This window comes from Lagopus muta, chromosome 1 (genome assembly GCF_023343835.1).
Source record: "Lagopus muta isolate bLagMut1 chromosome 1, bLagMut1 primary, whole genome shotgun sequence".
Classification (NCBI taxonomy): Eukaryota; Metazoa; Chordata; class Aves; order Galliformes; family Phasianidae; genus Lagopus; species Lagopus muta.
Window position 1 is genome coordinate 78,493,291 of NC_064433.1, and position 11,833 is coordinate 78,505,123.

The 11,833-nt window shown below is 42.9% G+C and overlaps 1 protein-coding gene across 4 annotated transcripts; it reads right to left on the minus strand.

Moving 5' to 3' along the window:
* Nucleotides 1–978: 978 nt before the first annotated feature.
* Nucleotides 979–10,660, minus strand: HSD3B1 (hydroxy-delta-5-steroid dehydrogenase, 3 beta- and steroid delta-isomerase 1). 4 transcript variants are annotated; one of them, XM_048926929.1, is made up of 4 exons: nucleotides 10,548–10,660; nucleotides 10,106–10,313; nucleotides 5,851–6,015; nucleotides 979–2,728 (listed from the first exon to the last, which is right to left on the minus strand). In XM_048926929.1, exons 1-4 carry the CDS (start codon nucleotides 10,599–10,601, stop codon nucleotides 1,914–1,916), a joined length of 1,242 nt encoding a protein of 413 aa, XP_048782886.1. In that variant the 5' UTR covers nucleotides 10,602–10,660; the 3' UTR covers nucleotides 979–1,913. The 4 variants fall into 4 exon arrangements, with proteins under 4 accessions (XP_048782886.1, XP_048782906.1, XP_048782896.1 ...); XM_048926949.1 differs by having other exon boundaries at nucleotides 10,106–10,317; nucleotides 10,548–10,659; XM_048926939.1 differs by having other exon boundaries at nucleotides 10,106–10,317; nucleotides 10,570–10,639.
* Between the last annotated feature and the right edge of the window lie 1,173 nt (nucleotides 10,661–11,833).

Genomic DNA, 11,833 nt, shown 5'->3' on the forward strand with positions numbered 1-11,833 from the left:
TCTTTAGTACATGTATACCTGATGGTGAGATGAAGACACAATGGGTCGAATGTTAGCCAAACCAGTTGATTACAAATCCGAGTTGCTCAGGAGTATGGGGAAGACGGGTGATAGAAAACGTACAGGAAATAAAAGCAAGGAGTCTCTGCAGAAAGAAGACAGGTGGTCACCACCGTGGGTGCTGTTGATCCCAGGAACTCGTTCAATCACTGCAGGGGATGGGAGAAAGCCAAGGAGCTTTGCAGCAAGCGGGCCACGGGGAGGGGGGGGGGAGGGATGCTTTTTCCCCTCAGGGAATTACTCCGTCCAAGGTTTTTTTTTTCTTTGGGAGTTCTTCTCCAAAGTACTTATTTTAGGGTGGGCCTTTTATCCTCCACTTTTCAGTTTCCCTTTTATTCATTCTTCTTTTCTCTCCATTGGTGTGACACCCGTGGCCCAACAGATCAGCCAGCAGGGAGTGGTGCCTTTCACACCTCCTGGGGGCTCAAAGGTTGCTTGAAATCCATGCTTAAATAACCGTCCACGGTGGTGAGGAAGGAAAAAAAACACCAGTAAGCATAAGGGAAAGCAGGGTGGGGGTAAGGGAAAGGGAAAGGTTCCACAACTGCTACAAAATATTTCTTGGGCTTGGTTATACTCCATTTGGGCAGAGTGAAGGTATTACTTACACCACACCACATCACTGCGTGTTGCTCCCAAGTTACATATGAATAGAATTTTCCATCTGAGCATTTCCAAATCAATTCAAATGCTGAGAGATATATGCACTAGTTTGGTGAGTTCAAGTACTGTTGTAATCTATAGAAATTGCACAAGATAGTGTGTGTAGGGTGCCCCACCATACAAACCATAAGAGTACTACCACAGACACACACATCTCTTATCCAAAATCAAAAAAGGCCTCACAAAACTAGGTTTGAGCCAACCCCTCCTCCCCCCCCCCAAAACAACCAACCAACCAACCAACCAATCAAACCATAACAAAACAAAATGAACCAGTTGTTTTCTTTCACAACACAAGCTGCACAGAGCCAGAAGGAAAAAAACACAGGAATGGGATACATGCACATGCACCTACTGGCTAATGTTAACCTCTGCTCCCAGGTGAAACCTGAAAATAGTGTTACATTTCTTTTCAGCCATGTTTGTCATTTCTCCAGTGTTCTCAAACATCTTTAATCTGCAGCGGAATGTCCCCAGTGACCAAGGCTGTCCTGCAGTATTTTTCTCCTTTCCATCACGTTGCAGCTCTAGTTCTCCTGGGCTGCCATCAAGTTTGATAAATCTTAACTAGGAAAATGAGAAGAGATGAAGAACAGATATAACGTCGTTCCTTTCCCTCTACACAGCTGCCTTCATTAAAGATAATGTTGCACCGAACACTGTGCTGTTGGCTTACTCTGCCCATATTTCCTCTCAGGTTGTACTGTCAGTACTGCAGAAAGCTGGGCAACATTTTTGAAAAAGTGAGCAAGATTAGTGACTGCTTTTGCTATCGAGTGGCTTCTGCCTGCTGTGTAATGCTGAATGAGTTGGGTATAGCTTAACACACTCGTAAACTGTAGTCATCTTTCTAGAGCAAATTGTGCCTTTATTACTTTAAAAAGCCTTAAAGAATACGTGGAGTCAGAAGAAGGGCTGTGTGGAGTCTTATTCAACATCTTCGTGCTGCCCAAGTGTAGGACTAGGACTATACAATAACATTACCCTGATCAGACTGTTCTTGACAAACAAACGGACATTTCACCTTTATTTATTTTGGTTCTGGGGATGATTGAGGCTGCTGTTACACTTTCTTTTTTTCTCTTTTCAATTAAACACTGGGTAGTTATTTGCTGTTGCTGTTTACCCAGCTGCCTTCTGGTTCATGAGGGGCCAGCCTTGGTGAGGCAGCCCTCTGCTCTTCTTAGCATTTAGGCTTTCTTGCTTTTTAAGTACTCCCTCCTCTGTGGGACGATGGAGGCAATCCACTGGCTGGTGTACCTCTTTGCCTCTTCCCATGTATAGCGGGGCACGTAGCCAAAATCCCTTTGTGCCTTTCTGTAGGAGAAAGTGAAGGGGGTGTTCAGCAGAGTGACCAGGTGGCGGTTGGTTGAGGGGATGTATCTGACAAAGGGCCTGAGCATGAAGCTCACGATCTCCAGCAGCAGTGAGAAGTAATACAGCATTGTCAGAGGCATGGGGAGCCAGGGCTCAATTCCAAAGCCCAGCTCCTTGGTCAGCTCGTAATTTAGGTCTGCGTAGCTCATGTGAGGAGTGTCATCTGAGATGTAGTAGAACTGCCCCCTGATGTGTCTGGCTTTCTGTGGGACCTGCAAAGCTTTGGCCACCTGCACGTGTGCCCAGGCAATGTTCCCCACATACACGGGGTTTACTAAAGCCTCCTTCCTGGAGAAACGCAGGTAGACGTTTTTATTCAGCAGGCACTTATCCAAATGACCTTGAAGAAATGGACATCCTTCTCCAAAAATGTACATGGATCTCAGGGCACAGGTCACAAGCGTGCCTCCATCCTTCAACATCTGGCCATCTGCCTTCAGCACAGATTCCTCTGCCAGCCTCTTGCTCTGAGCATAAGGAAATTTGGATGTACTCTCATAAGGTGTATCTTCATCACCGTTGAAAATTGGGTCACCCTTGCAGTTTGGGCCTGCTACCTCTATGGTGCTGGTATAGATGAAGTGCTGAACATTACCACGAGCACATGCCTCCAGCAGCATCTGAGTACCTTCAAAAGAGAAATATGGAAGTTAGGAGGCATGTAGCTGAGTCAACTGAAATAGGCTCCAGCTGGAGCTTCCCAGATAGAGAAAGGTGGACCTATTAGGTCAAGGACAGCATCTCTGGCCTGAGCTCCGCCAGATCTCCTCTCTCTACAGCGGTAGGAATCCTGTCCTGAGCTGGACATGTTCATTGATACTAGGCCTCCCCTGAACCTGTTCTAAAGTGGTGTCAGTGTAGCTGCAGAAGTTTTACAGGAATGAACATTTCATTTTAATTCTGTGGGTTGCTTTTTTATGCTTGAGTAAAATGTTGCTCCATCAACACAATGTCACAAGCCTCCATCTCATCAGTTTTCTATGGCATATGCTGAATATTTTGCTTCCTAGGCTTAAGGATGCTCCTGGGTGGTTTCTAAGCAGGGACAGAATTAATGTGGAACCTGATGGTTTGCTTCAAAACTTCACCCAATGGGAGTTCATCCATCATTCAAAGGGAATCAGGAGGGCTTGAAGAGAAAGACCTTATGTCAGAACGACACATGATATCAGGTAATCAAAAACCACAGATTAATGTGCGTGCTTCCATTTCTGGAATATCCTGGCTTTTGCTTTTAACTTCACTGCAGCTGCTCGTAATGTGACTTTTTGTATAATATTTTCAAAATGTGGGATTTCTTACTTTCAACATCTTATAATAATGCTTGTCTCAAGGGTAGGAGAGGTAAGAGATATTTTAGTATTTTGTTTGAATTAAAAACTGACTCTTTTTTCTTCTGAGTTTTGAGGCAGAAATCACCTTATATGTTGTGCATGGTGTAATGAGAGACATTACAGATGAAAGAGACAGTGCCTTTGAAAGAGAAGATACAGCTCAGAGGTTTGAAAATCCATGGACATGAAACAGTAAACCAAAATCAGAAAGATATCACTAAAAACCTGGAGGATAAAATCCTGTGTTTGCAGTAAGGCACACAAGTATGTTAGCAAGTCTTCTCAGTCTATTAGGACAACAGCCAAAGGCAGCACAAAGCATCGCAAAGGAAAATATAGTGATAGAAGTGGTTCAAAGGAGTGAGAAATGTTGCCAGCAAAATATGGCTCCATTAATGAAGAAGGGATGAAAAGAATTTAAATTGTTAGGGCACAAAAATTCTGTTTTCCAACTTGAACAAGAAAATAAGAGATGTTGAAACAAATGCAGTGTGAATCTGGGTGAGGCTGTAGGAAAAACTAAAGCAGTACAAAGAATGAAAAGTTACACAGCTGGCAATAAAGTTTACATGAAAAGTAAATCCAAGCAAATCACTGTGTTTAGGTAACACACAGGCCAGGCTGTTCTCAAAAAGTAATGATTAAATTACATTAATTTAAAAATTGATAGTTTAATTAACTATTCCTGCTATCAGCGCTGCTTAAAAAATGTAGGAAAGTGGAAAAGTACGGAAGAACTGGGTAAAATCAAGTGGAAAGCAAGTCTAACTCAACAAACATAGCATCATCATGGCAGTTGCTTTCCTTTTGGGTTCAATTTCACCCAAACAAAACGTGCTTTATTTGAAAATAAAGGTTGTGTGGTAAAACATGAAAAGCTTCTTACAGTAATGAGAATTTAAGCATCTTTCATATATCATGTCATAAGGTAAGCCTTCCATGGACCCGATCTGCAAGTTGGAATTGAGCAAAGTCCGTCTTCCTTCCATGTCAATATTGCAAGAACAAGGACTAAACACAGACCTGAGGATCTGATTCACAGGGAGTACATTTCTGGATTACAATTACTTATTTTTTTCATTCCTTTTCTCCTAAAAATTTAATTTGTTTCCCTTCTCTTCCTAATTGGATACTCTATCCTTGAGGCTTTGTGTGAAATATGAGACAATCTCCACATCATGGCAAATTTAACTCACAATTTATTGATCTTCTCACACTTTGACATGAGGTTTGAATTTGGAGATACCACGTGTGCTTGCTTTGTTGCATTTCTTTCTAGAGATCCCATTCAAAAGGCCTGAAGTGGGGAGGTTCCCACTTGAGAGTATGGTTGCCAAAAGAAGGCCAACTTCTCACAGGGATTGGACCCATCCCTTACACGTTCTCAGGCTTTGCCAGTTCCCTTGAGGGATCCACTCACACCCAGATTGCTCCAGTTTGTGGAATATAAGATCTAGGAACTTTCCCCTGCTGAGTATCCTATGTTTGTATGTCCAAATTAGAAGCCAGGAAGATTTAAATCAAAAATTCATTGGGAATTGAATGGATTTTTTTGTTTGTTTCTGTTCTGGTTTGTGAACATGCACATCTGGTTCCTGGACACATTTTTGTTATAAATGTTATATTTCTGGGAGAAGGAAAACTTTAATCCTACATGCTTGTGAAGTACATAGCAGTGTCTTGGTTGGGCAGAAAGCCGAAAGAGCATCAGAGTGGATATGGAAGGGAAAAGGGAAGAGAACTTTGATATTTAACATCAGATCTTGTTAAAACAACAACAACAACAACAGATTGTAGCAGGACAAATTATCTCTCTGAACTACTCCTCCTGTATATTTATTTTTTCATACCACACAATGGACAGCTTTACAGGATCTTGCCTTTTTGACCTTCTCTCCAGCAGGGTCCTTAACAGCTACCTACTGGGCTCCAATTTGTGGTCCCTGCCAATCTGCAGCTCTGACAGACCAGAAATGAAAGGGTCTGGAAACTGAATATACAGGTGATGGGCCAGGCTGAAACAACCAAAATGCCATCCCACTGTTTTAGAATGCGTGTAAGAGCGACAATACAACTACAAAGACTACTCTCTTACTCTGGACATGGATGTGCAGTCAATATAAGAGTGTAGTCTTTTATATTGTAGAAATGTGTTTTGCGTATTTCTACAGAGGAGGTCCTTCATTTGTGGTAGAGAAGAACAAAGAACCAAGAAAGTTCTTCATGTCAATAAGAACATCTTCCCCATATCCTCACCTAGGAGCTGAAGCATCAGTATGCACAGAAGGCAGGCAGTGCACATTCACAGCACAGAGGGTTTGTGGATCAGAGGGATGAGGATTAACTTTTTCTTTTAGGGAATATAGTGAAATTTTGTGACAGGCAGGGGCCTGAGGAAGGTGTTTTGCCCTCTCACCTGTCACGTTGACTTCCCAGAGCAGCTGCTTCTCCACGAGGCCCAGGGTATCGATGATGGATGCCGTGTGGATGACGAGCGAGACCCCCTGACAGGCACGGTGCAGGAACTCCACATCTCGGATGTCCCCTTCCAGGATTTTCACCTCAGTCTTGCCTTGAAACTCTGCAGAGGCAGCAGAAAACAAAGCAAAGTCCTTCTAGGGATCCTAATGTGAGTGCTGGCAGAAGTGATGGAGGGCTGTGTGCTTGCTGAAGCTGGTGAAACAGAAGGAATTTTCCAATGGCTGTAATGTCAGGGGCTAACTGCAGAGCTATAAGGCCTATGTTGCATCACTTACCACACTTTCAGAGCCATATTCAATGTAATTCCTTATATATATATATATTTTTTTTTTAAAAGAAAATAATAAGAAATCCTTTCCACTGCCAGCAGGGACCTTCAGGTATGAAACTGATCTATTTTAAATTTCACAAGGGGAGCAGCTCTAGCTATATATGTTCTAGAGGCTGGCTTCTTATTAAAGTATTAACCCAAGCACCAAACAGCCAGACACTGTGTGCTCCCGTCTTGAACGTGAAGAATGATCCCTCTCCACCTACAGGAGGCACAGAGGAACTTACAGACTGAAGCCATGCTGCTCTGCTGGGAATCTGGTAACCTGCCTGCAGCTTTGTCAGGGGAGAGGTTTTCTCAGTGCAAACTGTGTCTTCTAAGGACGTGGTGTCTTCACAGCAAGTCCTCACCCAGATTTGCTATGCATACACTAGAGGGCTCCCCAGGCACAGACAGATGCTGTGTCTTCTTCCAGCTTCAGTGAATGTACATAAGGCAAGGACTTGATTAATTCACATAGCTTTTAACCTCAGCCATGGCTAAAATTGTGTGCATGCTACTGTTTTGTCACTGGTTCTGAAGCAGGCAGGATTTTACCCCGTATCTTTAATGGAGAAACACTGACAGACACAGCTGCTGAGACGTGGAACTGAGTGTGAGATACCACTTACAGTGGTTTTCTCTCTTCATCTCATAACCTAACAGGATTTAATCCTGCCTTAGTTTAACAATTGTTCTGTCACAACAAGTCTGAGGGCCTTATTTTTTTACATCCTCTTGATCTGGAATATGGAACAAGAGCCTAATTGCTTAGTGTTTCCAAAAACTCACTAAATTTAAAGCTGCTGCTCTCCCACCGCAATCACTCACATGCACCGTCCTGTGCTCTTTAATTTTACAGAGCACACTTATTTCCTAGGGCTCTGTTTTCAGGTGGTTTACACTGATCTCTACCCATATGGATGGAGATAGGCTTTTTGTGAAGCATCTGGTAGATTTGCTCGAACAAATATTTGTCTTTGCATAGTCCATAGAGGGATGCCTCCACGAGTAATACTTTGTGGGGATGCACTAATCCAAAGGACTGAACTGTGTGATTTTCACGATGTAAATTCTGACATACATGTACTTTAGAGTGGTTACTGTGGCTGGGCACAAGCTAAGCAAATTGAGGGTTTTACACATGAAAATCAAAGCTCTCAGGAAAAATATAAAAGGAACTGCCTTTTATAAATCTGATCACAGAGATGGTGGGTATCAGTCGTTGGAAAGCTGCGGTCCAGCTGCTTTGTGCTTTGCTTGGGCTTGCAATTGAAGTTGTGGTTATAAGAAGCTGAGTTGTAAGCAGTGCTTTCCACTTGCTACATGGTAGTTTCTGTTTGGAAATGTAATGTTTACTTAGTAAAATACAACGTCCTGTCGTGAGCAGTGTCTGACTCAAAAATCCAGTCAGATTATTACAAACTCTCTTTCTTTTTTCCTATGATGTCCTGTACATGAGAGCTTTCTACTTTCCTGGGTAAATTGATGGTTCATTAAAGTTCATTAAATGGTTCATTAAAGATCTAAATTCACTCATTCACAGGACAAAATTGAAAACTGCATCATACTTTCATATGTAAAGGGCAATGCAGGCTATTAGTTTCTTTAGCCCAGGGAGGCTGAGATGTTTATTCTGTTCCCATTTCAGCTGCTGAGTTTTTCCACAACTACTTTACATTTCTTTTTGAATACGGTGAAAAAGGCAAATCTACCACATTGAACTAAAAGCCAGGAGACTTCCCAGCTTTCTCCCAACAAAAGTACAGGGTGAAGAAGAAAAAAAACACCAAACCAAGCCAAAACAACAAGAAAACTAAAAACAACAAAGCGCCATTCCTTCCTTCTCCCCCTACTTTTCCTCTACTTTGGAGCATCTCTGGATTAGTAGTGCAAAAACCTGACCTGCACGCATACTTGTAAACAAAAAGAACTGCATAACTGAAACCAGAGAAATGATGTAATGGAAATGAGAGGTAGAAAACCTGTGGCACCAACTACCTTGTTCCATACCACATTAATTCTCAACCATGCAGTACAACTGGGCAGGTCCCAGCTTGCAGCACATTACATTGAGGGGACTCTGCCAGACTCCCTATGGGTGTGGAAGACAGCAAATGCCACTGTTCTATATGGACTGGGTGTGATTGTAGAAGTCTCAGCAGGAAACTTGCTTCAGTAAAAGACAAGCGTCCTTGAGTGCCCTCAGCAGAAACTGGCACAAAGAGCTGCAACTTGCACATGCTCCTGTGTCTTATTAACCATGAACCTGACTCTGCACAATGTTCCAGACATAAGGTACTTGGAGACAGAAAGTGACTCGGTCAGACAGAAAGTGACTCGGTTCTGCTCCTGGGTGTTCAATAAATCCAAATGTGTGCCAGTAAGCCAAAGTCACTGCAGTGAAAATATTGGAGGTGAGAAGACTTCAGCCCCATGTCTGCAGTAGCTTTGCATTTGGAGGAGGGATTGCTGTTCTAGGGAAGGGCTTGAAGGGGAATAGTGGGAAGCTACATCAGATGTCCTGAGCACAGGCACTTGAAGACATTCAGCTACAGAAGCTCATAGAAACAGAAGGTCCAATAGTCAAAGTGCAGCAGCGTATGGCAGTTAAAACACAGCTGAACTGCATGCCAGCTGTACTTAGTGCCTGTTTGTGGGAGGAAAAGAAGGGGGAAAGAAAGCTCTGATTTTTCCTGAGCTGGTTCTGAACAGCTCAGGTTCAGATAGGCAGCAGGAATGTAACAAGAGCGGGAGAAGGCAGTGACTGGGCAATATTCTGGGAAGGGAAGGGGGAGGAGGGGGAAAGAGGGCACAGCTCTTTTCTGTGAACACAAAAGAATGGCGAAACTTCTGCTGCAGCCCAGCCGAACTGTGTTCACACACGCTACTGGTGCTGCCAGAGCCCGTGCAGCTGCAGGCTTTGACACTGTGGGACCTGCCTGGAAATCAGAGCAGAAAGGGCTGCTGCAAAGCTCAAGGGCATCTAGCAAATCCACAGAGGAATGGTGAATGAGATTTAATGAGAAGGAAGTTTCATAAAGGTCATATAAAGCCATTCTGAATGCTTGCACAATTTGCGCCAGGTTTATGGTGTACTGTTACTACTTTTCAATGCCACTTAAGCACTTTGTAGAGAGATTGTGGCTCTTAAGCGAATTATATTGGGGTATTCCATAAAGGTTCCCACAAAGGTAATGTCAGCCTGGGGGAAGAATAGCTTTGAGGGTATGATGTAATGAAAGAATGCATGTCAGTTAAATGTCCAGTCAGATAGACACTAAAGAATATGATTAGGTACCCATGTGGCTTGTTATAGAGGTGCTCAAGATCCCAGGAAATGGGGTACAGTGAAGTACAAAATAGTTTTCTGAGCTGCTTTCTCTACCACAGACTGCTGCTGACAGTGAATGTACTTCTCTTTTATGCTGTTTCCAGCCCATTCAAAGAAACAAAGTTCTGGCTTGCCCTTTGAAATGGGTCCTGTCTCTTCTGGGCATATCACAAATTTTCTGCCCTCCAAGCAACTGCAATAATAATAATAATCAAATTTTAAGCTATATCCACAGAAACCTCAGCCAGTGCCGAGAGTGCAAAGGGAAAGCCAGGCTGAAGGCAGTTTGTTTGCTGCACTATCAGTACATTGATCTTAATGAATCCTCAGGGCCTGGTGAAGAAGACTCTTGCTATCAAGTCTTATGACTGATTTCTGTGCTGGAGAGAGAGAGAGAGAGAGAGATAGGAATAAAGCAAAACTTCCTTGAAAGAAAATCTTTGCCAACAAAGCTGGGTTTGAGTGAGAGGTAAGGACATCCAACCATCCACCTGAGCCAGAACCATGCATACTCATAGCTCACCATGCTCACAAGATGGTACTCACTTCCAAAACTCCAGAGTGCCTCCCTGCTGAAGGCTTTGTCCAGCAGCCGGATCTCAGCCAGCGCCTCATCTTCTTCCAGCAGTAAGCAAACAATCCTCCGGCCAAGGAACCCTCCTGCGCCGGTCACCAGGCAGCTTACCCCTGCCAGTGACATTGCTTTGGTTGCTCCTCTTTGTCTCTGTAGAGCTTTGAGTGCTCCAGTCACCTCCTGCCTGAGAAAACAAACATGGGGCGTCAATCTCCAGAGACAGATCAAAAAACAGAAAGAGAGATTATTGGAAAGCAAACTGACCCTCACATTAAACAACAATTTCTAAAGCATTTCTTTCTTTTGCTAGCTACTGCTACCCAGTAGTAGCCTATGCTACTTTCCCATGCAAAGTAAAATCTATTTATGAACTATTACAAACCGAGGACGTTAACTTATCTGAAAGTGCTCGACCTCAGTGCTTAATAAACCCCACCAATGTCCGCTTTGGTTCCTCCTCTCTAGCATTCAGAAGGCTGTGGAGGAGATTTGCCTGTATTTATGCACCACACCACTTTGATTCCCCTCCCTCTCACACGTCTCCTTTGCTACAAATATGGTACTTCCACCCCTCCTCTTTCAGAGTGGAACGTCCTTGGTGCAATTGGGTCTAAACACCCAATTAGGCTTGGTCCTATATCCTAGGAGCAAAAATCCTTGTTCTAATCATTCTCTAGCTGTGCTTGCTTCTATAATAGTAATAAGGGAGAGAACATTAAATGTAAATAGAAGGAGTAGCTGTTCATACTATTTGCAGAGTCTTTCTGGATGCTGAGCTCCCCCATTACATTAAGGGTTTCTCACTCTGTGCAAAACAGAAGATTTTTTATTTGTCTGGAATATGTGAGGCTTTTAGATTGATGAAATGGTCTAAGGTATAGAGTGGTTAAATTTTAGCTGCTGGAAAATATTCACCTCTGAAATGTCTGGTGTGGAATGTCTATTAAAGTAAGGGTGTGGCTGGCTACACAGTGAATGGTGTCATTGTTTTCTATGCCACCAGAAAAAGGGGAAAACACTCAGTTACTTCTCACTAGGGTTTCATCTCAGTTTTAGCAAAATTCTTTCCAAGGGTGGGACCAGGTTAGGGCTTAGGTGCCAGCTTGAAGTGCATAATGTCCTCATTGCCTTCCCAGGTTACTGTGTCCTAGCAGGATGCCCTGACTTCTCCTCTTTCTCAAACATGGACAGTAAGACTGAAGCAAAACTGTTGAACAGGTAGCCATTTAAAATCTGCCAAGGGATATTACAAAGAAGCCCAGCAACATACCTGACTGTGCTGAAATTGCTGAAAAACTGGAGTGGATCTAAAAAATGCTTAATTGTGCTTTTGCAACTAAACACTCCTAAACTCCCTGTTTTATTCTGTGATTGATTTTTGTTCACTCACAAAAGAGATGCTTGAAGAACAGCTATAGAAACTGTACCTCCAGATAACAACAGGAGAACAAAACCATCTTTGTTCCAGGAGAATAGAGCTTCTAGCTGACATGTGGTAAAATTTTGGCAACTGTTTCAATGACACTGTCCTTGAAATCCCTTCCTGACCCCAAAAAAGCTTTTTAAAAAAAAAAAAAAATGTTATCTGTGTTTCTTTCCTTGGCTCCTCTCAGATAGGACCTTGATTTTGTGTCTTCTTATCAGAATCTGGTGCAAATTAGTTTTGTGCAGCAAAGTTTGCACGATTTGCAAGGAAAAAT

Coding starts and splice junctions, on each gene's coding strand:
- HSD3B1 (XM_048926929.1), bottom strand. CDS start 10,601: ATGCTAGAGAGGAGGAACCAAAGCGGACATTGGTGGGGTTTATTAAGC. Junction 6,016..10,105: donor GGCACTCTGGAGTTTTGGAA/GTGAGTACCATC, acceptor CTGCCTCTGCAG/AGTTTCAAGGCAAGACTGAG. Junction 2,729..5,850: donor CTGGGAAGTCAACGTGACAG/GTGAGAGGGCAA, acceptor TCTCTTTTGAAG/GTACTCAGATGCTGCTGGAG.